At 46.9% G+C, this 27,800-nt stretch overlaps 1 protein-coding gene across 3 annotated transcripts; it reads left to right on the top strand.

The window, feature by feature from the left end:
- On the top strand, positions 1 to 27,714 carry LOC122392263 (C-factor-like). Of its 3 annotated transcripts, XM_043386935.1 has the most exons (7): positions 1 to 17; positions 22,856 to 22,940; positions 23,758 to 23,870; positions 24,336 to 24,510; positions 24,838 to 25,018; positions 25,300 to 25,383; positions 26,560 to 27,714. In XM_043386935.1, the coding sequence occupies exons 3-7, from the start codon at positions 23,775 to 23,777 to the stop codon at positions 26,759 to 26,761; spliced, it is 738 nt and encodes a 245-aa protein (XP_043242870.1). In that variant the 5' UTR covers positions 1 to 17; positions 22,856 to 22,940; positions 23,758 to 23,774; the 3' UTR covers positions 26,762 to 27,714. The 3 variants fall into 3 exon arrangements, with proteins under 3 accessions (XP_043242870.1, XP_043242891.1, XP_043242881.1); XM_043386956.1 differs by lacking the exon at positions 1 to 17 and having other exon boundaries at positions 22,628 to 22,940; XM_043386946.1 differs by lacking the exons at positions 1 to 17; positions 22,856 to 22,940 and adding an exon at positions 23,144 to 23,208.
- Positions 27,715 to 27,800: the final 86 nt, after the last annotated feature.

Genomic DNA, 27,800 nt, shown 5'->3' on the forward strand with positions numbered 1-27,800 from the left:
GAGACATCGAACGCGGGGTAAGTGACGTATGAGCCTAAAAGTAAGAGTTTACGCAGTCATGATAGTATATATATTTTTGGTAGGGTAAGGTGCCTAATTAGCGACCCTTTCCTAATTACGACCTACCTCCCTAGAGAATAACTGGCAGGGGAAAACGGGGTAAAAACATTGTCAAAAGGTCGGCTATACTTTGGTTATCAAATTAAATTATTTTCCGGTTGTCGGTGTTTCTGGTGGGACGTTTCAAGTGAGTGTAAATAAAAATGACGAGTTTCTTATCCAAAACGTGTGTATTTCGGCCCTCTCTGATGAAAAGCGATGCACAATAGGATGATGTACCTTTATTATCCTGAATCAACAATCCTTTTTCAATTGATTGCCGTTTTCCCGTAGTGAATTGCTTAGCTGTGCACTGCATGGCGGTTAAAAATGTGTCGCAACTCATGTTTCCTATTTGCGCCCGACATGGTCGCAAATAGCTCAAGAAGGGAAATAAAGGGGAACGGAGAGAAATGAAAATGAGGTGTTGCTGAAGCTTGCAATATGAGGCAGGGGATGCCAAATGTCGTCACCGACTGCAGAGGTGCCGAATCCAGCGCGGACCTCGAATATCATACGAGATAGCCCGTAAAATTTGGGTTTTCGCCTTCTTTTCGCCTTCGTTGCATCACGTGATCAGTTTTTACTTACGTAAACGTGTTGGATAAACGTTCCTGTTCGAGTGATTGAGTGCTTTGCGTATAGGTTACCTTTTTGGGATCATATTTTATCTTTTCAGGCGTCGCATTTTTTGCCATTTTTAATATGGGAAAACCCATAGACTTATTAGCGACCCTCCCCGGTCGCTAATCGGGAAGAGTTCCCTATTAGCGTTTTTTGCAATGGTTTGCCAAAATGCTCACTACAAATAAATAAGTGGATCTTGGGGCAGAAAATGACTATATTTTAATAGAAAAATGAACGATCTCTCCGAAAATCAAGCCAGTAATACAGTGACACCCATAGAGCGTGAGCAATGACGGTTCAAATTAAGGGGGTCGCTAATTAGGCACCTTACCCTATATATTTTTTCAATATGATGTATTTAAAAGAAGTTGGGTTTAGGAAAAATTTTGACATTAACTTCGAACATTTAGCTGATGACGTAAAACAATATTGCGGCAATCGTGCGCCAGAATTGCCCCTTACGTCAGCAGTATGACGTCATCACATTACGTCAGCTCGCGCAATTTGATAGTAGCTTGCTGCTATCACCGGTGAAACAGGGCCCGGGACTAAGCTGGTCCCACCCTGCAAGTATGTAACGGAAGTTGGCACAGATTCAGCACAGATTCAGCACAGCACAGATTCGGTAGGGGGAAAAAAGGCCCATGTAGAGGGAAACCTTTATGACCCGTTTTCCCCTAGAAATGACGTCACAAAGAGGTAAAAATGGGTATCAATCGAAAGCTCTCGTTCACCCAGACACAGTCCTGCAGAAAAATTTCACTTTTTCCCCATAGGAAAGTTTTTACGGGAAAATCAAAATTTTGGGTCAATGGGGGGTCCCCCCCGATTTCGTTCAAAATCGGCACACAGGTGCCCCACCACCAGCCGAGAAACTTTCCCCAAAACGGTCCCCGTTGCATTGACGTTTAAGGCCCGTAAAGCCCCCTAGACTCGTAAAATATCCGTAAAATCGCCTTTGTACGGACAAAAAAGTGGTGCTATGGTAAAAATGGGTATCAATCGAAAGCTCTCGTTTACCCAGACACAGTCCTGCAGGAAAATTCCTATTTTTCCCCATAGGAAAGTTTTTACGGGAAAATCAAAATTTTTGGTCAATGGGGGGTCCCCCCCGATTTCGTTAAAAATCGGCACACAGGTGCCCCACCACCAGCCGAGAAACTTTCCCCAAAACGGTCCCCGTTGCATTGACGTTTAAGGCCCGTAAAGCCCCCTAGACTCGTAAAATATCCGTAAAATCGCCTTTGTACGGACAAAAAAAGTGGTGCTATGGTAAAAATGGGTACCATTCGAAAGCTCTCGTTTACCCAGACACAGTCCTGCAGGAAAATTTCACTTTTTCCCCATAGGAAAGTTTTTACGGGAAAATCAAAATTTTGGGTCAATGGGGGGTCCCCCCCGATTTCGTTCAAAATCGGCACACAGGTGCCCCACCACCAGCCGAGAAACTTTCCCCAAAACGGTCCCCGTTGCATTGACGTTTAAGGCCCGTAAAGCCCCCTAGACTCGTAAAATATCCGTAAAATCGCCTTTGTACGGACAAAAAAGTGGTGCTATGGTAAAAATGGGTATCAATCGAAAGCTCTCGTTTACCCAGACACAGTTCTGCAGAAAAATTTCACTTTTTTCCATAGGAAAGTTTTTACGGGAAAATCAAAATTTTGGGGCACTGGGGGGTCCCCCCCGATTTCGTTCAAAATCGGCACACAGGTGCCCCACCACCAGCCGAGCATGGTGTGTCGTTTCGGGAACTAGCGACCCGCGGCCGGGCGCCGCGGAGACGTGCCCGCCATAGGGTTTTGGGGCTATTTTTTCACGTTTCGGTCTGAATCGTGCAAAGTACTGGTCGAAGCAAATATGTTCCCTGGTTTCTGAATTTTCAGCTCACGTGGAATGCGATAGGACAAAAGTCATTTTCGTACAGACAAAACTGTGCCCGCGTTTTTTGGTCAAAGTAAAAATGTTCAGCAGCTTTTAACACGTGGGCCGCCGCAAAACAGGGTACACCGGAGGACTTACGATTCAATATCTCCTAAGCCATCACAGATAGCAAATATGTTCCCTGGATCTATGTAGATAATACTTTAGAGAACACTTCAGCCCAAAAATTGTTTCTCGACAACTTACACCCAGCCCGCGTTTTTGGCTTAAATGCAATGCAACACGGCAGCCGACCTTGAGGGCTCAGTTAGCGAGTTCATTTTTTAGCGAGCACTTCGCGCATTTCAGCGTTCGATGAAATGACATATCTTTTCAACGCAGTCGTTTCTTCATTTGCATCTAAACGCGACCTATATGATAACGTGACTGTATCGTCACACTAGAAGGTGTAATTCATGGTAATTTATAGGGCTAATTCTCGGCGCACAGCAGCAGACGGACACCGACTGACCCACCATCTAAAGGCAGTTTGGCGAAGCAGTATCGTGAATCACAGCCGCGAGATGTCCTTAGCGTAGAACACCGTCTGTTTGCCCAGTTTAAATACGTGATGTTTGCCCTCTGTCAACCCCTCAGTCATGGGGCTGGGGTCGCGGATGAATGGGCGACCGCCCGCCGCGCGGGGAGGGGGCTGCTCCCCTGACCCGGACCGCCACGGCATGGGGACGGTCCCGCACTTGCGTGCCTCACGTCGCCGCCTCACACCGGTCTGAATTACGCTGGTTTTGAGGAACCGCCCATTGTGGTGGTGGGTGATCCAACGCAGACCATGCCAGAACCCCACTGAGGGGGTGTCACCCGTGTCAGCTGGCTCAGACCCACGATATCCCCATACCGAAAGCGACGTTCCAAAGAGCAATATGCCTTTAGTGGGTATTATTGATGTTTAATTCGAGAATGTATGCATGCATGTAAGCACATACCTACATGGTGTGTTAAAGTACCTACTCCAACTGTACAACTTTGGCCTCTCAGCTCGAGGAATAAACTTTTTTACTTTAAAGACAAATTTGTAGTGACTTAACTCGCACTTACATGTAGCGGGGTCGAACGGACCCACTCCCGGTTTTTCGCGAATAATTCGCGCATAAAGCGGCCGATCGCGACGAAACTTCCAGTACCCTCGATTTAATCAATTTTACACATACTCTTAAGATTTAATGACCCTGACCCCAATGACCTTTGACCTGTGGTCTGATTCTCGAGACCATGTTCGACCGGAATTGCGAATTGGCGTATGTCGGCTGAGGCTCACATTATCCGCGCAATTTCCAATCTTTTTTTTGTGTGGGTTTTAAGGTCCCGTGAAGGTCAGGTCAAAGTCGTTGACCTTTGATGACCTTGCTTCACTATTTCGAGTTTTACATGTTTCTAGGGTAGTTTCTGGGGCTGATTTCGAATTCCCATTTGGAGATTTATGAAATAGTTTTGGTGCCCTCGTATGCTACGAAGCTGTCAATAGTGGTCAACACCTGCTATGGATGGCCGGCAGGTCACCTAATGGTTGACCTGACCTGACCTGACCCGACCTCGCCTAAATACATTATCCCGGCAGTTGCTGGGGTATTTCGCCACCCACCGTTTGCTGGGGGGGGGGGGGGCGTTAAACGCCCCCAGCCGATAACTCGAGAACCTAGGCGCAGCGAAACGCACGAGGAGGCGGCAAACGAAAGAACGCGACAAGACGCTTCAGATGAGTGCTTTAAAGTTGAATTTTGAGGTCACAGGTCGGGTCAAGGTCAGGTCAAACACCTAAAATCGGGCTTTCAGTAGCATGGACTTCAGTACTTCGCAATGGGCGCCTCTCGTCAGTAATTCTGTCAAAACGGTGCACAATCCATCATATAAGGCCTACAAGAGTGTCGGCTTCATGTAGGGGTCAGTCAAGCATAGGTCAGGGTCAAGGTCAGGTCAACCGGGTAGGCACATACCTATCCCCGAAAATCAAAACTGATATTCGCAGCCCGTGACACATGTTATATGGGTAATTTTGTGCGTAGAACACGAATGTGACATTCATTTTATCATATCTGTACGTGTTTGGCTCAAAAAGTTCAATTTAAGAAATGCATGTATCATGGTCGTGAAGAAGTCACGAGAAATTGCCAAGATTTAGTTCAAGATTTTGGAAATGCGGAACGATAATCAATAATCGAAGATAGCCATTTGATTGTTCATGGTATTGGCAGTCTAATGGCGTTTACGGCATGTCTATGTCTATTTTGTGATTTTATATGATTTTTTGAACATATGCCGTTTTTGGTCGAAAGCTCAGAAATCATAACGTCACTAAAACCTCGATATCTAAAACAATTTCCGACCGATTTTTTTAAAAACTTTGTCACAATAAACTTCAATCAATTTCCTACAGGTACCCAAAATTTGGCGCGCCTGCGGCGCGTCGTTTTTATGCTATAGCCCGGCGAAAAAAGTGGGGGCGTTTAACGCCCCCCCCCCCCCCCAGCAACTCGCGGGTTCTAACCCTCGCCAGGCGAGGGCTTTTTCCATAACACGGACGGCGAGGGGGGGTTGGTACGACCCCCCCTCTCGCGATTGGCTCCTATAGCACTTAGAAACGCCAAATTTACAGGGTAGGTGGGTCCATAGAAGATCTCGCCCCTGTGAAAGGTTGGTGACTCTAAGTCAATATTTAGGGGGGTTTTGGGGGGTATGAGTGCAAAAATTTTGCTAAAACATGTTAACCCTCGCCCGACGAGGGGGGGTTGATGCAACCCCCCTAAGGTTTTTCGCAAATAACGTAAAAACGGCGGCGCGTAGCGCCGCCAAATTTGGCATACCGTCTGGGACAACATTTTGGCACCTTCCCTGAAAATTTCAGGTCTCTGCCGTTTCAGGTCAGGTCACCAGGTCAGAAAAACCGGTACAAGGTCATGGTCAAATTTCCATTTTCTTTATGCACCTGTCCAACTCACAGTTTTTGACTGATTTCCTTCAAACTTTCAGGATGTCCTAAGTTCACCGAGTTGTATAACATATATTACGTTTTTTTTTTCATGTCACTGACCTGAGGTCAGTTAGAGGTCATTACGTCGTAATGTTAAGCCTATGGGAAAATATTCAATTAGGAAAATACTGGCGATATCCGCTTCGTTCTATCACTTTAGTGCTTTGAAACAACAGTACTTAACATTATGTCACTTGGTGCTTCTTTGTTTGGTGTACTTATCCATGGGTCAGGTCAAATGAGGTCAACTGAGGTCAAATGACGTTTGTGCCAATAACTTGTCACACAATAAAGATGCAGCTTTCAAAATGGCATCATTCTGTTCCTCTTTAACAGCCGAGTCGAATGATATGCAACATTAAGCATTTCGACCATTCTTAAGACTTAAGATGTACTTAAGATGTGCTGAACTTTTTAAGTACACTTAGGCAAGCAAACAAGTATATCATTCGACGCGCCTTGACGTGCTGAGTTCACTGGTGCTTTTCTTTTTTATCTATCTTGATTAGATCAAAAGTTATAAGCGAAAAATTTTTGGCCTGTTTTAGCAAACATTTTACACTCATACCCCCCCAAAAACCCCCTAAATATTGACCTAGAGCAACCAAATTTGCACAGGGGCGAGACCTCTCATAGACCCATCTACTCTGTAAATTTGGTGTTTCTAAGTGCCATAGGAGCCAATCGCCAGGGGGGTCGTACCAACCAACCCCCCTCGCCGTCCTTGTTATGGAAAAGGCCCTCACCGGGCGAGGGTTAAAAGTTTTTCGCTTATAACTTTTTACCTAGTCAATATAGAGCAAAAATAAAAGCACCAGTGAACTCAGGACGTCCGTGCGCATCGAATGATATACTTTGTTACCAATTTTAGTGAACTCTGGAATTCAGTTGCCGCTAAGCTAGTCCAATTTCCCCCTGACCTTGTACCGGTTTTGTGACCTGGTGACCTGACCTAAAAAGACTGGGACTTCAAATTTTCAGGAAAGGTGCGAAATGTTGCCCCAGAGGGCAACATTTCGCCAAATTTGGCGGCGCTACGCGCCGCCGTTTTTACGTTATTTGCGAAAAACCTTAGGGGGGGTTGCATCAACACCCCCCCCCCTCGTCGGGCGAGGGTTAAGACATCAAAGGTATGTGAGCAAAACTAACATGAACTACGTGTTCAGCACCCCACAAAATCCCTTTTTCAACCTCACTTTACGAACTTCCAGCAAGTCCCGATTTCCCCGATTTTTGGGTCATTGACCTGACCTGGAAGGTCAACCAGTGACATTAAATAAGACCATAAAATTGGGTATCATCGGCTTACTTTCGTTGCGGGCAACGCGCTCGTTTTTTTTTTCTGCGAAGCTCTAGCTCCATCAGAGGCCAAACGGCAAGGAGAATCCAACGGACCCCCCCCCCCCCCCCCATATACGTTAGACGCTGGCAAACACGAATACGGGCGAGGGTTAAAACGAAGGAGAAATATACGAGTGAACGGACCGCGCAAGCGAAGCGAAATCTTTTTAACCCTCGCCGGCACAGGCCATTTTGCGTCCTTCGACGGCACCAGGGGGGGGGGGGTACGACTCCCCTCGCGTTTGCCCCTGATCGAGCTAGAGCTTCGTGGAAAAAAACGAGCGTGTTGCCCGTAACGAGAGGAAGCCGGTGATATCCTATTATAAGGTCCTAGGTCATCGGGCGACCTTCCAGGTCAAGTCAATGACCCGAAAATCGGGAAAATCGGGGCCTGTTAGAAAGTCGTAATGTGTGGCTGCTATGTGGTTTTCCGGGGTGCTAATCACGAATATCGTGTTAGTTTTGATCAGAGATGATGTTTCTAAGCATTTAAACCACGGGGACGGGTATTCGTAATACGTGTCAACCGCCTCTGACAGCTTTGTAACATGTTACGGAGGCACCAACACTACTTCGTAAATGTTCAAATGGTTGCTAAATTCGAATTCAGCTCCAAAAACTAGCCTGGAAACATGTAAAACTCGAAAAAGTGGACCGAGGTCACCAAAGGTCAATGGCCTGACCTGACCTTCAGGTGACCTTGACATCCATCCAAATGCATGGGAGCAACATCAAATAACATGTTTGAACGTTCGAAACCACGAAAAGCTTGCAAACGCGCGTCTAATGCGAGCCGGCATACACCTAATCGCGATTCCGGCCAAACATGGTCTCGGAAAATAGGTCACAGGTCAAAGGTCATTTGGGTCAAGGTCATGAAATTTTCAGGGTAGGTGTAAAATTGATCAATGTGAGGGACTGAAAGTTTCGTCGCGATCGGCCGCTTTTTACGCGAGTTATTCGCGAAAAACCTTAGTGGATAGTTGCATACCCCCCCCCCCCCTGTGGCGGCGTCCGGCGAGGGTTAACCCTCGCCGGCCGAGAGGGGGGGGGGGGGCGGGTGCCGCCCCCCATAGGGTTTTTTCGCGATAGCTCCAAACACGCTGGCGATAGAGAGCTGAAACATGGCATACCTGACATTTGATTCAAGCCGGACCTTTTGACATCAACCGCATTTTTGGGTCAGGTCAGGTCACTGACCTATGACGTCATAAGTGAACCTCTGCACGGTCTTCAGATGTCGCAACTTCGCAACGCCCTCACTGCCAGAGGAGATGTCACAGGGAAATGAAACTTGCAGGCTAGTATCCATTATGAGTCTCACAACTTGTATATCTCGGATTTTTCCTAAAGGTCATATGAGGTCAGGTCATTTTCGTGACCTCACCATTGTCAATGGGGAAAATGAAAACTGCTATTCTGGCGCCGGGAACGATCTCCAAGTATCTCAAGCACACAGAATCGTGATTTGATGCACTCCTTGCAAGGTCATATGCGTCACTTTTGCAATGTTGACCTAGTGTGACGTCATCTATGACGTCATCAAGGTCAGATTAGTTTTTCGTCAATAACTCTTGATCAAATTGAACTAGCGAGTCGGGAAGACCACCAATGGACTCAGGAAGACCTGCCGAATCGAATGATATGCGACATGACCTCTTTCGACCAACTTCGTGACCTGGGGGTGCTGACCTGACCTTGACCTGAGGTCAATACCCCAAGTTGACCTTACCCGGACAAAAAGTATATCATTCGACGCGCCTGAGCGAAACGAACACGATTCTGCCAAAATCGCGGTTCTGCGGCCGTTTTTTTGCGAAGTTATTCACCAAAAACTGAACCGTATCTTGGGCACTTGACCTGACCTCAGAGGTCACCGGTTGACCTAGGACCTTAAAATCGGGTACCAATCTCTGCGTCTCGTAACGGCGCACACGCTCGTTTTTTTCCGCGACACGCTAGCTCCACCAGGGGCGAAACGGCGAGGGGGGGGGGTTCGCACCCGCCCCCTCCCTCGGCCGGCGCGTATGTAGAAAGCCAATAGGTCCGGCGAGGGTTAAGCAGTCGAAACAAGCACTTTTGGACAACTGACATGTGAATGAGACGTGGAAAGGCAGTAAAAACAGCTGCAATGCGTTCAGTTTTACAATAGGCAATCGATTGGGATGCTACATGAGTTTTACCGGTCAGGTCATGAGCTCGACCTTAAAAAATGTTCATCTTTGGATGATGTCGAGGTCAAATTACACACCATTCTATACACCATTGGACGAGAGAGACATGATGCTAGCCGAGCTGATTGTTTTTAATGCCTATGTACCCACAACAATGACAACAATGCACCGCTGGGCTACGTTTCGCTTGCGTTCCAGGACCGTAGTGACGTCACAGGAAGGGACGCGGGCGGACCGCTGATGACCCGCCCGCTGTCAAAGGGCGGGCTGGGTTTGACGGGCGCACAATAGCGGCCGCGCGCGTGTTCCTGAAAGCGATAGCGAAGGCACGGGCGCCGGAAGGGTTGGACGCTTTGACCCTCTCCCAGACCTCCCGCTGTTACTGCCAAGGTTACTGCTACTGAGAAGGAAAATAAGTGACGGTGGTATTCACACAGGCTTTTCACTAACCCATTAATGCCGGAATTTTTATATTTTGATTCTTAACCCTATTCCTGGCGGGGGGGGGGGCCTCAGGAGCCCCCCCCCCTGAGGTTTTTTGGTTATTTCTCCCAAACGCGTTGAGCTAGGAAGCTCAAATTTTCTGACTTTTCCTAAAAGGCTTCTACGCAACATGTCTGAAAATTTTGAGTTGATCTGACCTCAGGTCAGGTCACCAGAGGCGGTTTGGTGACCCTACCTCAGAAAAGTTTGCAATCACGCCAGAGCTAGAGTTTTTGACCGATCAATTTCTTCTCTTCAGGCTTTAGTTAGGGTAACAGTATGTGCAATTTGTATATCTCGGAATTTTGATATCGGTGACCTAAGGTCAGGTCAGTTTCGCGACCTCCCCATTATAAGTCAATGGGGGAAAAATCAACTCCCTGTTTTTACCACTAAAACGGGTCGGAATGGCCCCATATACCATACATGACTTCATATACGATCAACCTTCACTACCTTGAGGTCTGTTTTGCTGTTGGGCAGCTGTGAGGTCATGTGACGTCATCAAAGGTCACCAAAGCTTTTTGGCCAATAACTCCGTACAGGAACAAGATACAGACGCGTGGATGGTCTCATTGTGTTCAGCTCGTCAAGACGCATCGAATGATATACATGATGACCTCGAGGTCACGTGACCTGAGGTCAACCTTTGACCTTGACCTTTCGAGGTCAAAATATATATCATTCGATGCGGATTGACGAGAGGATCACGATGATGCCCTTAGTTTGTTCCTATCTTGACTAATTCGAAAGTTATTCGAGAAAAACTCTCTCCATATCTAGCGCCGCCATTTTGACTTTTTCGACCCCTGTGACGTCATCTTTGACCTGACCTGAAAATGACCTTTGTAAAAATTGTAGACCTTGTCCATGCGTATCCGATGCCGTTTACCGCTTGTTGCTATCTTGCTTCGTTCTCGAGATCTCAGGGGGGGGCCGAATCGCCCCCCCCCCCCCCCCCCCCGCCAGTTTCTTGTCCCGGCGGAGCCCGCCAGGAATAGGGTTAAGTTGTCCTTAACAAATGTTAGCCACACGGGTCCCAGCAAGAAAAATGTGCAAGCTTTAACCCTCGCCCGCACATGCCATTTTCCCATCCTAGAACGCACATGGGGGGGGGGGGGTTGCCACCCCCCGCGCCATTTCGTTCCTGTTGGAGATAAAGCTTAGCGGTATAGACCAAAAAGATTCTTTGGGAAGAGACGAATCCAATGATTTCCAGTTCTACCTTCTCAGGTCAGTCATTGACCTTCCAGGTCAGGTCAAACTAAAAAATGTTGCTGTTTTGGGTCACCGTTTGATATCAAGTGCGCTGCTTATCATATACCGAATTTCTTTGCGCCTATGGGTGACATATGTAATACCTGTTTGGTGTCCATGATCCATTCATTTTTGACGGGCTGGTCCGGGCTGGACGGGCTAGACCGGGCTGGGCTTCAACAATTTTACTATGCATGGGTTCGCGCTGGGCCGGGCTGTCAACCCATGGGCCAGGGTCGGGCTGGACTGGGATTTTGCGGCCCGTGGCGAACACTGTTATATGAACTAAATCTACAAAAATATCTTTAACAGCAAATATGTTCATATCATGACTTTATTATAGTGTTTTAACCCTCGCATGTGGGGCGTTCCACGACAAATCGACAAGAGCCCTGCACCCTCATATTTTATTTTTTGCTTAAAATTGGTCTAATGGGTTGTGATGGTGGGGGGGGGGGAGGAAGCCAGTTGTGGCAAGGATTTTTTTCTTCGAACAACGGTTTCGGAGATATAGGCAATTCCTGGAGGTCGCGCTGCAGCCCTACGTTTGGCGGCCTATAACTCAGAAACTATTGGTTTTCTACGATAAAAACTTGATATGGTTGAACTCACAATCAACCAACAAACATTTTAGCTATCTCGGATTTTCAATTTTTGAAAATTTTGATCACGTGACCTTTTGACCTATTTTTCGAAGAGTGACCTTGATATTTTTCTCACTGAAAGTTGCAATTTCGTCTGATGACGATTAAAGCCTTATCAATTGTCATTCATATGCGATAATAAAAAAGTGGTTATCGCCCTGCGTTGACCTCAGGTCAAGTCATTTTTATGACCTGTCCATTATTACGAGCGGGAGCGACAGCGAGATCTCGAGAATAAAGCAAGATAGCGACAAGCGGTAAACGGTACAGGGTACACACGGATAAGGTCTATAATTTTTACTGAGGTCATTTTCAAGTCAGGTCAAATATGACGTCACAGGAGCAAAAAGGAAGTCAAAATAGCGGCACTACATATATATGAAGTTTTTCTCAAATAACTTTCAAGGTATCCCAGCTAGGAACAAACTAATAGCACCATCGTGATCCTCTCGTCGATCCGCATCGAAACATATGTATGTTGACCTCGAAAGGTCGAAAGGTCAAAAGTTGACCTTGAGTCAAAAATTGAAAATCCGAGATGCCTAAAATGTTTGTTGGTTGATGGTGAGTTGAATCATATAAAGTTTTTATCATAGAAAACCAATAGTTTCTGAGTTATAAGCCGCCAAACATAGGGTTGCAGCGTGACCTCCAGGAATTGCCCGAGGCTATATCTCGGAAACCGTTGTTCGAAGAAAAAATCCTTGCCACAGCTGGCTTCCCCGCCCATCACAACCTCACACACCAGTTTTCAACGAAAAATGAAATATGAGGGTGCAAATTTATTTTTTTTATTTGTCGATTTGTCGTGGAACGCCCCATGTGTAGGGGTAGTTGGATGGACCCGCGTTCCGCCCCCTCAGTTTTTCGCGAATAATTCGCTCAAAAAGCGGACGATCGCGACAAAACTTACAGTACCCCAGAGTTGATCAATTTTACACATACCCTTTTTCTTTCATTATTTTAACCCAAATGACCTTTGACCCCTGGCCTTTTTCTCGAGACCATGTTTGACCGAAATCGCGATTCAGCGTATGTCAGATCACATTATCCGCGCGTTTCCAGTCTTTTTTTGTGTTGTAAACGTCCAAACATGTCAAATGATGTTCGTCCCATGCGGCATGCATTACGGTGGGTGCCAAGGTCACGTAAAGGTCAGGTCAGGGTCATTGATCATTGAGGACCTTGATACACTTTTTCGATTCCTGGCATCCGTTTGAACATTTACTTAGTAGTTACGAGCGAGCGAGCGTAGCGAGCGAAGCGAGTCTTTTCAATATAACGGAAAAATCTCAGTATGAGCGGCCCGGCCCGGCCCGGCCTGTAACGCTTTTGAGAGGCTTATATCTCAGCAGCCGCTAGACCGATTGGCCTGCGGCATTTTTTGCTGGGTAGCCCCATCCCTTTTACCCCGCAAGGCCGTATACTACCCCGTAATTGACTACTTTTGATACATCTCATTGACCGTCGTGGCACGTGCCACGTGAAAAGTCAAGGGTGTTCATTTGTTCAAGCTGTTTTGCAAAAGTAGTGATTTTGAGAGGCTCGTATCTCAGCAGCCGCTTGAGCGATTGTCTTGCGGTAATTTTTGTAGGGTAGCTGCATCCCTTCTACCAAAGGTCGGATACTGTTGATCTATGTGAGTGACCCCCACTGCACGTGCAAAATACAAAAAGAAGAGGTGCCAAATTTGTTCCCATTTCAATAACTCGGTAATTACTGGGGCGATTTCGCTGAAACTTGGCATACAGGTAGGCAGCCACCAGGCTATGCATTCCCACGTGTTGCGGTTAAGGTGCTACTGCACGACGTGCAGTGCACGTGTGCACGTGCAGGGGGCGCTTCCAGATCTCGAGAACGGCTGGGCCGATTATTTCAACATTTTTTCTTCAAAAAGCGGCGCACAACTCGGGAACCAATAGAGCTGCTACCCGACTCAAGAACCAATAGACGCAGCAAAACGGACGAGAAGGTAAACGAAAGAACGCGACGAGACACTTACGATGAGCACCTGAAAGTTGAATTTCAAGGTCACAGGACCGGGTCAAGGTCAGGTCAAACACATGAAATTGGGCTTTCAGTAGCATGGGTCCAAAACACCTCTGGTGACCTGACCTTTGACCTGACCGAAAAAATGACCTAAGTATAAATTTCGTCATAATTCCTTACGCTTTTTCGAACGTCGCTTTCCCCGTATCGCTACATGGCCCAGGAGCCGAGCTAAAAGGGGGGTGTTCAAACACCCCCGCCCACCAGCAGGGCGTGTAATTCCAGGACCCCCAGCGGGGTGCGGGTTATGAAATGCATTCATCATGGTCGTGAAGCAGTCTACAAGAAATTGCCAAGATTCCATTCAAGATTTTGGAAACCGTAGAACGATAGGTAATCAAAAATCGAAGATGGCAATTTGATTGTTCATGGTAGGTATTGGCAGTCCAATGACGTTTACGGCATGTCTGTAGGTATGTCTATTCTGTGATTTTATACCCATGATTTTTTTAAACATGTGTCGTTTTTGTCGAAAACTCAAATCATGACGTCACTAAAACCTTGATATAAAAAATTGGACCGATTTTTTGGAAACTTTGTCACAATAAATTTCTATAAATTCCCTATATGTACCTACCTACACAAAATTTGGCACAAAAAAAAAACATCGTCCCCATTCTTAAATTCTGCACCAGCAACATTCCAAGTGTTCGTGCTTACAAACGAGCCAATTGTCTATATGGAGTCATGGACTCTCAGCTGCTCCCGGGTCATGCGCAGCGCCTCGCCGACTGAGCGTATGCCAGGCTGAGGCGACGAGCCAGCCCCTCACAGCAAGAACGGCGCTGCCTCCCTCCCCCTCCTCCCGACCCCGTCCCCCGACCGGCGCGGCATTCCTCAGGCCACAATAGTGACTCCCCTCCCTCAGCTGACCCGTCCTCAGGTGCGGTGTACACTGGACAAATACCTCTGCCGGGGCTGACGGGGTCCATGTTTGAACAAGGGATTAAGGGAAGCCTTCAAACATCTCAGACGGAGTTTTCGCCGAAACTACCAGCTAGCGCCATCCACCGGTGAACGGCGGTACTAAACTTCATTCGCTAGTTCCCGAAACGACACACCATGGAAACTTTCCCCAAAACGGCCCCCGTTGCATTGACGTTTAAGGCCCGTAAAGCCCCCTAGACTCGTAAAATATCCGTAAAATCGCCTTTGTACGGACAAAAAAGTGGTGCTATGGTAAAAATGGGTATCAATCGAAAGCTCTCGTTTACCCAGACACAGTCCTGCAGGAAAATTTCACTTTTTTCCCATAGGAAAGTTTTTACGATAAAATCAAAATTTTGGGGCAATGGGGGGTCCCCCCCGATTTCGTTCAAAATCGGCACACAGGTGCCCCACCACCAGCCGAGAAACTTTCCCCAAAAAGGCCCCCGTTGCATTGACGTTTAAGGCCCGTAAAGCCCCCTAGACTCGTAAAATATCCGTAAAATCGCCTTTGTACGGACAAAAAAGTGGTGCTATGGTAAAAATGGGTATCAATCGAAAGCTCTCGTTTACCCAGACACAGTCCTGCAGGAAAATTCCTATTTTTCCCCATAGGAAAGTTTTTACGGGAAAATCAAAATTTTTGGTCAATGGGGGGTCCCCCCCGATTTCGTTAAAAATTGGCACACAGGTGCCCCACCACCAGCCGAGAAACTTTCCCCAAAACGGTCCCCGTTGCATTGACGTTTAAGGCCCGTAAAGCCCCCTAGACTCGTAAAATATCCGTAAAATCGCCTTTGTACGGACAAAAAAGTGGTGCTATGGTAAAAATGGGTATCAATCGAAAGCTCTCGTTTACCCAGACACAGTCCTGCAGGAAAATTTCACTTTTTCCCCATAGGAAAGTTTTTACGGGAAAATCAAAATTTTGGGTCAATGGGGGGTCCCCCCGATTTCGTTCAAAATCGGCACACAGGTGCCCCACCACCAGCCGAGAAACTTTTCCCAAAACGGTCCCCGTTGCATTGACGTTTAAGGCCCGTAAAGCCCCCTAGACTCGTGAAATATCCGTAAAATCGCCTTTGTACGGACAAAAAAGTGGTGCTATGGTAAAAATGGGTATCAATCGAAAGCTCTCGTTTACCCAGACACAGTCCTGCAGGAAAATTCCATTTTTTCCCCATAGGAAAGTTTTTACGGGAAAATCAAAATTTTTGGTCAATAGGGGGTCCCCCCCGATTTCGTTCAAAATGGGCACACAGGTGCCCCACCACCAGCCGAGAAACTTTCCCCAAAACGGTCCCCGTTGCATTGACGTTTAAGGCCCGTAAAGCCCCCTAGACTCGTAAAATATCCGTAAAATCGCCTTTGTACGGACAAAAAAGTGGTGCTATGGTAAAAATGGGTATCAATCGAAAGCTCTCGTTTACCCAGACACAGTCCTGCAGAAAAATTTCACTTTTTCCCCATAGGAAAGTTTTTACGGGAAAATCAAAATTTTGGGCCAATGGGGGGTCCCCCCCGATTTCGTTCAAAATCGGCACACAGGTGCCCCACCACCAGCCGAGAAACTTTCCCCAAAACGGTCCCCGTTGCATTGACGTTTAAGGCCCGTAAAGCCCCCTAGACTCGTAAAATATCCGTAAAATCGCCTTTGTACGGACAAAAAAGTGGTGCTATGGTAAAAATGGGTATCAATCGAAAGCTCTCGTTTACCCAGACACAGTCCTGCAGGAAAATTTCACTTTTTCCCCATAGGAAAGTTTTTACGGGAAAATCAAAATTTAGGGTCAATTGGGGGTGCCCCCCGATTTCGTTCAAAATCGGCACACAGGTGCCCCACCACCAGCCGAGAAACTTTCCCCAAAACGGTCCCCGTTGCATTGACGTTTAAGGCCCGTAAAGCCCCCTAGACTCGTAAAATATCCGTAAAATCGCCTTTCTACTGACAAAAAAGTGGTGCTGTGGTAAAAATGGGTATCAATCGAAAGCTCTCGTTTACCCAGACACAGTCCTGCAGGAAAATTTCTTTTTTTTCTCATAGGAAAGTTTTTACGGGAAAATCAAAATTTTTGGTCAATGGGGGGTCCCCCCGATTTCGTTCAAAATCGGCACACAGGTGCCCCACCACCAGCCGAGAAACTTTCCCCAAAACGGTCCCCGTTGCATTGACGTTTAAGGCCCGTAAAGCCCCCCTAGACTCGTAAAATATCCGTAAAATCACCTTTGTACGGACAAAAAAGTGGTGCTATGGTAAAAATGGGTATCAATCGAAAGCTCTCGTTTACCCAGACACAGTCCTGCAGGAAAATTCCACTTTTTCCCCATAGGAAAGTTTTTACGGGAAAATCAAAATTTTTGGTCAATGAAGGTCCCCCCCCGATTTCGTTCAAAATCGGCACACAGGTGCCCCACCACCAGCCGAGAAACTTTCCCCAAAACGGTCCCGTTGCATTGACGTTTAAGGCCCGTAAAGCCCCCTAGACTCGTAAAATATCCGTAAAATCGCCTTTGTACGGACAAAAAAGTGGTGCTGTGGTAAAAATGGGTATCAATCGAAAGCTCTCGTTTACCCAGACACAGTCCTGCAGGAAAATTTCACTTTTTTTCATAGGAAAGTTTTTACGGGAAAATCAAAATTTTGGGTAAATGGCGGGTCCCCCCGATTTCGTTCAAAATCGGCACACAGGTGCCCCACCACCAGCCGAGAAACTTTCCCCAAACGGTCCCCGTTGCATTGACGTTTAAGGCCCGTAAAGCCCCCTAGACTCGTAAAATGTCCGTAAAATCGCCTTTGTACGGACAAAAAAGTGGTGCTATGGTAAAAATGGGTATCAATCGAAAGCTCTCGTTTACCCAGACACAGACCTGCAGGAAAATTTCACTTTTTCCCCATAGGAAAGTTTTTACGGGAAAATCAAAATTTTGGGTCAATGGGGGGTCCCCCCTGATTTCGTTCAAAATCGGCACACAGGTGCCCCACCACCAGCCGAGAAACTTTCCCCAAAACGGTCCCCGTTGAATTGACGTTTAAGGCCCGTAAAGCCCCCTAGACTCGTAAAATATCCGTAAAATTGCCTTTGTACGGACAAAAAAGTGGTGCTATGGTAAAAATGGGTATCAATCGAAAGCTCTCGTTTACCCAGACACAGTCCTGCAGGAAAATTCCACTTTTTCCCCATAGTAAAGTTTTTACGAAAAAATCAAAATTTTGGGTCAATGGGGGTCCCATTGATATTTTACGGATATTTTACGAGTCTAGGGGGCTTTACGGGCCTTAAACGTCAATGCAACGGGGACCGTTTTGGGGAAAGTTTCTCGGCTGGTGGTGGGGCACCTGTGTGCCGATTTTGAACGAAATCGGGGGGACCCCCCATTGACCCAAAATTTTGATTTTCCCGTAAAAACTTTCCTATGTGGAAAAAGTGAAATTTTCCTGCAGGACTGTGTCTGGGTAAACGAGAGCTTTCGATTGATGCCCATTTTTACCATAGCACCACTTTTTTCTCCGTACAAAGGCGATTTTACGGATATTTTTACGAGTCTAGGGGGCTTTACGGGCCTTAAAGGGACCCTCCCACCTTAACATTAGTTTTGAGTTGAGATAGCCAAATTGGTGGCCATGGCCTGCAAATACCGGTTTGGGCACTCACAACATCGAGAAATGCTTTAATTCGAAGATATGGAAGTTCAAACTTGCAGTTTTCGGATTCTAAGGGGCTAATGCATTGGTATGCCCCCTTAGAATTTGTGACGTCAGCGGAGATCTAACAATTTTTAAATCTTAGACTAAAACCATCGTTAACACGTGGTGGTATACGCTGCTTTGCGCGCAACGTCTGCCGCACTTTAAGGCTGCCAAATTATTGCTTCCAAATAAAGTCGCTAGTAACAGGGAGATCCCAAAAAGTAAACAAAAGTAAAAGCCTAATATCTTGAAAACCAGTGAATATTTTTCGGTGAAATTTGGTAGATATTCGTTTTCGCTCTTTCTGAACCAAGGGACATCACTTTCATGCCAATTCATTAACTTTTTGGAAGGTGGGAGGGTCCCTTTAAACGTCAATGCAACGGTGACCGTTTTGGGGAAAGTTTCTCGGCTGGTGGTGGGGCACCTGTGTGCCGATTTTGAACGAAATCGGGGGGAACCCACCATTGACCCAAAATTTTGATTTTCCCGTAAAAACTTTCCTATGGGGAAAAAGTGAAATTTTCCTGCAGGACTGTGTCTGGGTAAACGAGAGCTTTCGATTGATACCCATTTTTACCATAGCACCACTTTTTTGTCCGTACAAAGGCGATTTTACGGATATTTTACGAGTCTAGGGGGCTTTACGGGCCTTAAACGTCAATGCAACGGGGACTGTTTTGGGGAAAGTTTCTCGGCTGGTGGTGGGGCACCTGTGTGCCGATTTTGACCCAAAATTTTGATTTTCCCGTAAAAACTTTCCTATGGGGAAAAAGTGAAATTTTCCTGCAGGACTGTGTCTGGGTAAACGAGAGCTTTCGATTGATACCCATTTTTACCATAGCACCACTTTTTTGTCCGTACAAAGGCGATTTTACGGTTATTTTACGAGTCTAGGTGGCTTTACGAGCCTTAAACGTCAATGCAACGGGGACCGTTTTGGGGAAAGTTTCTCGGCTGGTGGTGGGGCACCTGTGTGCCGATTTTGAACGAAATCGGGGGGGGACCCCCCAGTGCCCAAAAATTTTGATTTTCCCGTAAAAACTTTCCTATGGGAAAAAAGTGAAATTTTTCTGCAGAACTGTGTCTGGGTAAACGAGAGCTTTCGATTGATACCCATTTTTACCATAGCACCACTTTTTTGTCCGTACAAAGGCGATTTTACGGATATTTTACGAGTCTAGGGGGCTTTACGGGCCTTAAACGTCAATGCAACGGGGACCGTTTTGGGGAAAGTTTCTCGGCTGGTGGTGGGGCACCTGTGTGCCGATTTTGAACGAAATCGGGGGGGACCCCCCATTGACCCAAAATTTTGATTTTCCCGTAAAAACTTTCCTATGGGGAAAAAGTGGAATTTTCCTGCAGGACTGTGTCTGGGTAAACGAGAGCTTTCGATTGATACCCATTTTTACCACAGCACCACTTTTTTGTCCGTACAAAGGCGATTTTACGGATATTTTACGAGTCTAGGGGGCTTTACGGGCCTTAAACGTCAATGCAACGGGGACCGTTTTGTGAAAGTTTCTCGGCTGGTGGTGGGGCACCTGTGTGCCGATTTTGAACGAAATCGGGGGGACCCCCCATTGATCCAAAATTTTGATTTTCCCGTAAAAACTTTCCTATGGGGAAAAAGTGTAATTTTCCTGCAGGACTGTGTCTGTGTAAACTAGAGCTTTCGATTGATAACAATTTTTACCATAGCACCACTTTTTTGTCCGTACAAAGGCGATTTTACGGATATTTTACGAGTCTAGGGGGCTTTACGGGCCTTAAACGTCAATGCAACGGGGACCGTTTTGGGGAAAGTTTCTCGGCTGGTGGTGGGGCACCTGTGTACCGATTTTGAACGAAATCGGGGGGACCCCCCATTGACCCAAAATTTTGATTTTCCCGTAAAAACTTTCCTATGGGGAAAAAAGTGGAATTTTCCTGCAGGACTGTGTCTGGGTAAACGAGAGCTTTCGATTGATACCCATTTTTACCATAGCACCACTTTTTTGTCCGTACAAAGGCGATTTTACGGATATTTTACGAGTCTAGGGGGCTTTCTGGGCCTTAAACGTCAATGCAACGGGGACTGTTTTGGGGAAAGTTTCTCGGCTGGTGGTGGGGCACCTGTGTGCCGATTTTGAACGAAATCGGGGGGGACCCCCCATTGACCCAAAATTTTGATTTTCCCGTAAAAACTTTCCTATGGGGAAAAAGTGGAATTTGCCTGCAGGACTGTGTCTGGGTAAACGAGAGCTTTCGATTGATACCCATTTTTACCATAGCACCACTTTTTTGTCCGTACAAAGGCGATTTTACGGATATTTTACGAGTCTAGGGGGCTTTACGGGCCTTAAACGTCAATGCAACGGGGACCGTTTTGGGGAAAGTTTCTCGGCTGGTGGTGAGGCACCTGTGTGCCGATTTTGAACGAAATCGGGGGGGACCCCCCATTGACCCAAAATTTTGATTTTCCCGTAAAAACTTTCCTATGGGGAAAAAGTGAAATTTTCCTGCAGGACTGTGTCTGGGTAAACGAGAGCTTTCGATTGATACCCATTTTTACCACAGCACCACTTTTTTGTCCGTACAAAGGCGATTTTACGGATATTTTACGAGTCTAGAGGGCTTTACGGGCCTTAAACGTCAATGCAACGGGGACCGTTTTGGGGAAAGTTTCTCGGCTGGTGGTGGGGCACCTGTGTGCCGATTTTGAACGAAATCGGGGGGGACCCCCCATTGACCCAAAATTTTGATTTTCCCGTAAAAACTTTCCTATGGGGAAAAAGTGGAATTTTCCTGCAGGACTGTGTCTGGGTAAACGAGAGCTTTCGATTGATAACAATTTTTACCATAGCACCACTTTTTTGTCCGTACAAAGGCGATTTTACGGATATTTTACGAGTCTAGGGGGCTTTACGGGCCTTAAACGTCAATGCAACGGGGACCGTTTTGGGGAAAGTTTCTCGGCTGGTGGTGGGGCACCTGTGTGCCGATTTTGAACGAAATCGGGGGGGACCCCCCATTGACCCAAAATTTTGATTTTCCCGTAAAAACTTTCCTATGGGGAAAAAGTGGAATTTTCCTGCAGGACTGTGTCTGGGTAAACGAGAGCTTTCGATTGATACCCATTTTTACCATAGCACCACTTTTTTGTCCGTACAAAGGCGATTTTACGGATATTTTACGAGTCTAGGGGGCTTTACGGGCCTTAAACGTCAATGCAACGGGGACCGTTTTGGGGAAAGTTTCTCGGCTGGTGGTGGGGCACCTGTGTGCCGATTTTGAACGAAATCGGGGGGGGACCCCCCATTGACCCAAAATTTTGATTTTCCCGTAAAAACTTTCCTATGGGGAAAAAGTGAAATTTTCCTGCAGGACTGTGTCTGGGTAAACGAGAGCTTTCGATTGATACCCATTTTTACCACAGCACCACTTTTTTGTCCGTACAAAGGCGATTTTACGGATATTTTACGAGTCTAGGGGGCTTTACGGGCCTTAAACGTCAATGCAACGGGGACCGTTTTGGGGAAAGTTTCTCGGCTGGTGGTGGGGCACCTGTGTGCCGATTTTGAACGAAATCGGGGGGGACCCCCCATTGACCCAAAATTTTGATTTTCCCGTAAAAACTTTCCTATGGGGAAAAAGTGGAATTTTCCTGCAGGACTGTGTCTGGGTAAACGAGAGCTTTCGATTGATAACAATTTTTACCATAGCACCACTTTTTTGTCCGTACAAAGGCGATTTTACGGATATTTTACGAGTCTAGGGGGCTTTACGGGCCTTAAACGTCAATGCAACGGGGACCGTTTTGGGAATGTTTCTCGGCTGGTGGTGGGGCACCTGTGTGCCGATTTTGAACGAAATCGGGGGGGGACCCCCATTGACCCAAAATTTTGATTTTCCCGTAAAAACTTTCCTATGGGGAAAAAGTGGAATTTTCCTGCAGGACTGTGTCTGGGTAAACGAGAGCTTTCGATTGATACCCATTTTTACCATAGCACCACTTTTTTGTCCGTACAAAGGCGATTTTACGGATATTTTACGAGTCTAGGGGGCTTTACGGGCCTTAAACGTCAATGCAACGGGGACCGTTTTGGGGAAAGTTTCTCGGCTGGTGGTGGGGCACCTGTGTGCCGATTTTGAACGAAATCGGGGGGGACCCCCCATTGACCCAAAATTTTGATTTTCCCGTAAAAACTTTCCTATGGGGAAAAAGTGAAATTTTTCTGCAGGACTGTGTCTGGGTAAACGAGAGCTTTCGATTGATATCCATTTTTACCTCTTTGTGACGTCATTTCTAGGGGAAAACGGGTCATAAAGGTTTCCCTCTACCAGGGCCTTTTTTCCCCCTACCGAATCTGTGCTGTGCTGAATCTGTGCTGAATCTGTGCCAACTTCCGTTACATCCCTGCAAGTAAAGGGAAGAAATTTCTTGAACACCATAAAGCTGCGGGGGTTGCGACCAGGATAAATGGTGGTTTCTGAGCCTGGCCGCAAACTTGGCTATCTCAACTCAAAACTAATGTTAAGGTTGGATGGTCCCTTTAAGTGTCCTCGTTCGGCACTACGCTCGCCTACGAACTTGGCGACATTCTTAATATATTACTCCAACAACACATTTGATGTCAAGGCGATCTTGTGATCCTACTCTTCTTAGTTGATCTTTCAGACGCTAGATCTCAGCTCAGGGGGTCAGGTCAAGACTCAAGAGTCAGGAGAAGTACAATCTGGTATTGCACGTTTCAGTTCGCAAGGTAAGTAGGGGAAGTCTGTAAGAATATTGAGTAGAGGAGGGACCGGGGGCGATCAACGCATTTTGAATTTGATTTTATGTGGAGTTCAAAGGTGTTGTGTCTCATCATTCACCAATGTGTTACATAACTCTCTTTCTGTGAAGCTTATGTAATTTCTTGAACAATATAGGTTTATGCATGACTCATGTTTTTTTGTCAGGTCAAGGTAGTGCCAGAGCATTGTCAATAATTTCAGTATTTTGAAAAAGGCCCCATGGCATATTGCATGGTAATGACTGCTATTCATAACCTAAGAAAGGCAGACCATAAGAATTTTGAACCACATGGGGCATTGAGTAACTGTTTTACCAATACCTAATTTTCTGATAATTATGTCTGTGTCAATAAAGCTTTTTTTCTTAATGCCTTTATGAAGTATTAGGGCAGTCCTAATCTGGATGTTGTTTTCTGCTTCTACTGATTTTAATTGATAACTTGGTGAGCTTCTATCTTACACATGGATGTGCATTTTTGTATTTGGTTCAATGATCTATGGTTCAATTATCAATGTTGTATTGTGAACATATTGATATTAGTACCCATCATTGACCTGTAGCCCCTCGAAAGGCTTCTTTAGATCATTTATTTGTATTATTGAGAACTGAGCATCACAATCAGGCACTAGCAAAAAGATCAAGATGACAACAGAATTAGTTTAGTTACAATGATGCCCTATATTAAGCTGTCCAATTTCCTTTCATTGTGTTAAGCAATTGTGTGTTGCATGTGCTGGATAGGAACTTACCTGTGCTGTATTGACTAATGTTTATGTACATAGTTTCAGGTTGGACTGAGATGTCATCCAAGGGTATGCAGGTTGCAGTGGTGACAGGCTGCTCCAGGGGAATAGGCCTGGCCATGGTATCTGAACTGGTCAAGAACAACTTCAAGGTATGAAAGGGTGTTATGTGCTGACCACATGTTTAATAGAAATGTTGAGCTGTTTTGGGGCCTTGTGTTGAGCGGTGGTTATCAATAATGACCGCAGTCTCTGACTGTGACGAGACAATGGCGTAGTCTCACTGCATAAAGTTGATAGATGGCGCTACCGCTGATAAAGATTGTAGATGGCGCTGTTAACCCCCAAAAGTACGTATCGCCTTCACTCAATATACCCTGCGTATCGCCAATGTTGGTAGAGCCAAAATGTACCAACGTAGATACATAGTAGGTTAGGTAATAGGTTATGGTTTTAATTTTAGGTTATGCTGGGTTAGGTTTTATGGTGCTAGGTTAGGCTGGGTTAGGTTAGGTCAGGTTAGATTTATTTTTAGCAATGCGCACTTTTGCCGTTACGTACTTATTGGTTACGGATCGTGATCGATCCAAGCCCGACCGACCTCTGTAATCCTGCAGGTGTTCGCCACATGCCGTAACCCGGCGTCAGCCAGCCAGCTGAGTGGCCTTCTGACGTCACTGGAGCAGCCGGCCGCCGTGGCGCTCGATGTGACCGACGAGGCGTCCATTCAGGCTGCCTACGGGACTGTGAAAGAGGCGGCCGGCCGCGTGGACCTCCTCATCAACAACGCTGGTCGGTGGAGAGTGGGGTGGAATGGGAGGGAGTGATGCATCACAGGAAATGAATTGAGGTGGTGGGTGGTTAAATTTACAAAGTCAAACCAACCTCAAACCATAGACATCATCTGTGTACCAGATACATACACAAGTACACATGTCTTTGGTCAAACTTATACTTTAGTTTCTTCACTGATAGCCTGAGCATGGGGGCAGTATGCACTCAGCCTCAAAGCATCTCTAAGACCTTCAATGAACACATGTGATCCCTCCCAGCTCCTCACACCAGACAACTCCATCAGAACCCACCCCGTGGACCCCTGTGACTCCCTCTTCTCCCCAGGCATCTCTGTCAAGACGCACCCGGTGGACCCGTGTGAGACGGCGCAGCTGACTGAACTGAACCGGCTGCTGGAAACGAACGTAGGCGGCCTGGTGCGGGTGACCCAGGTGTTTTTACCGCTGCTCCGGGCCAGCCCCAGGCCACGGGTCGTCAACATTTCCTCACTGCTGGGCTCCATCGGGTGAGAGAGGAGGGGAGGGAGAGGCTGATGCCGGGAGATGCCTTGATCAGGTGTTGTGGATTGATCTGGAGCGATACACAATGTAGGTGCCCAAGTGTTTTTGAACGGTGGTTATTTATTTATTTCGTTTTATTCTATGTTACAAAAAATAAATTGAAAATATTTCTTGCTGTCAATATTTTGGACAGCAGTGACAGGACCAGGTCGAGAAAAAGTCGCGAGTGTCACCCTCAACTGTGTGTAACCTGTGCAATGAACTCTCGTGAACGCCTCGTTTTCAGCGTGTGCAAGGAGCGCGGCGCCCTGGCTCCGGACCACTTCTTCTCCTACCGCATCAGCAAGGCGGCCGGCAACATGGCTACAGTGTGAGTAACTTCGTCTGGGTCAGGTCTGGGTCACCTACTAACTGGTCCCCAACCGTGTACCAAATTTGAGCGCAATCGGCCCAGCCGTTCTCGAGATCTGGGAGCGCCCCCTGCACGTGCGCACGTGCTGTAGCACCCCAACCTTAACACATGCAGATGAATTATCTGATGGAGACCTGTGTACCGAGTTTCAATTCAATCGGCCCAACCGTTGTGCCGTTATTGAGGTTGCAATTTTGGGGGTTCTTAAAAAAATGTCCAACTTTATCACGCGCCACGTGCGGTGGTTGGCAAGAACGCATGGTGGCCATCACACCACAGAACTTTTACGTCCAAGTGACATTCAGTAAAGAAGACCGCTTGTCAATCGGATGTCCCGTTCCTAAGATATTAGCTTTTGAACAGCGTCCCCACGGCCGGCCGGCCGCTCATACTCAGGATTTTCCCTTAATTCAGTATGAGACTCCGCTCGCTTCGCTCGCTCCGTAATAACCTCTGGCATTGACTTAGGCAGACAAGGGTGGTGGCGGACGATACTCTTTATGACTGTAACATTGTCAGCCGCTATAGGCCATATGTCAGAGCTTGTACGACCGAGGCGACCCCTACTCGGAGTCGTCGACTGCGCCGGCCGCCGCCGGGTGGGCAGTCTCCGTCTGAGTCTCAGTCGTGGTCGGTCTTTAGTCTTGGTCAGTCTCTGCCGAGTCTCGGCAGCCCACCGACGATTCACGCTCGGTCACTCGCTATGTGACCCAGTCTCTCTTGCTCTCGGTCACTCTCCTGGACTGTCTCTATCTCTCTATCTCTCGTCTGTCTCGAGTCAAGAAATACAGTGAGGTGCCGAACTGAACTCTTTTTATCAAGAAAATTCCACGGCGAACATTTTAATTTGTTACGATGACGGAGCTAGGATGTTTTAGCGTTGACATAACAGCAACGTTGTGTGACATAAATATAAACAATCGTAAATCTACAAGATTATTGTTCATTGTTCGAAACATTGGTTCGCATGACTGATGTTTTGTTTTCGTCCTTGGCTGAATATTGCTACGCCTTTCTTTAATGGAAAATGGGAGGTCTAGGAACTGCTAACGACATCGGCCCTGGTAACATCTCTTCCAGCGCTGTATCACCTCCCTCACACAATATCCCCCCCCCCCCCGTCTCCGTCCACAGGGCCATGTCCACGGCGATCACCGAGGTGGAATTCCTGGCCATTCACCCGGGCTGGGTGGCCACCGACATGGGTAACTCGGGCGGTCGAACGGCCGATATCACGGTGGAGGAGAGCGCCGAGGGCGTGGTGCGCGAGGCACTGCGACCCCAGCGCCGAACCGGGGAGTTTGTCGACTGGCGCGGCAACCCAGTGCCCTGGTGAGGCGGCGGTGTGTCGGAACTCAGCGTTCGTAAGGAGCAACTCGGCAGTCTGTGTGTCAGGGGCGGTAATCGCCTTAGTCGGAAGGCTTTCTGTGTAGTGTGGGTTGTTGGGTTAGTTGGCAAGGATAGTGTTCGTTATCCAGGGTGTGATTCGGAGCGATTCTGACCATTCATCTTTTTTCGAACGTTTGACAGCACACATTGTAACGTTAAACCACTAACTGTGCAATGAATCGGTTGCATATGAGCATGTATTTTTATGACCATCTATCTTTCTCACTCTAGTGCGAAGGTGGTGCATATAGCCATTGTTTGCGTCTACATAATGCTCCCAGGGAGTATTTTGTGGCAGCATATATGATATCGTACGTAAGTTGGCGCCGCCCTGAAGTACGATCCTGTATGCCGGATCACATGGAGAATGTTGCTGGACCGTGCCGTAATGTGTTACAATCGTGAATGCTCGGCGTTTGGCAGAGACGTATTTTACGGCTAACCGTACCATTACGTAACTTCCTATATCCGTTTTCAATATGCGCATGTGTGATGTGTCTTTCTGGGAACATTAGTCTGGTAGCCATTGACTTATCACTGGTGACTGCAATCGCTCCTTATTATTGATCATGGCATCTGTTATTTTATATGTTTCAATATGACGCCTTATGATTCTCGATAGGGCGCCTGATGTATCTCGATGAGGTGCCTGGCATTGCTTGATACGGGCACTATAGTAGACAAAAAAGCGAGGGTCTATGTCACGAAATAACGGCAGTGTTTGACGGCGCGAATCGTGTGTTTATCTGCGTTTGGGTTGAGATTGTTGCTAGAATATGAATTGGGACCAAATGTATGTATGCTGTCTATGCCATGAATAATGTGTTAGGGCATTATGCATTATGTAATATGTATCCAGGAAACCTTCAGAGTAATGAATAAACCAACGTCAATGCGAACGCTCACTGTATCTTTGTCTGAGGCCCCACCCCTTGCGGGAGGAGGCCGGGCTGCTGGATGATGTGAGGGTTGACACATGTGGAGTT

Source organism: Amphibalanus amphitrite, unplaced genomic scaffold (assembly GCF_019059575.1).
Source record: "Amphibalanus amphitrite isolate SeventyFive unplaced genomic scaffold, NRLGWU_Aamphi_draft 000022F_arrow, whole genome shotgun sequence".
In the NCBI taxonomy this organism is placed as follows: domain Eukaryota; kingdom Metazoa; phylum Arthropoda; class Thecostraca; order Balanomorpha; family Balanidae; genus Amphibalanus; species Amphibalanus amphitrite.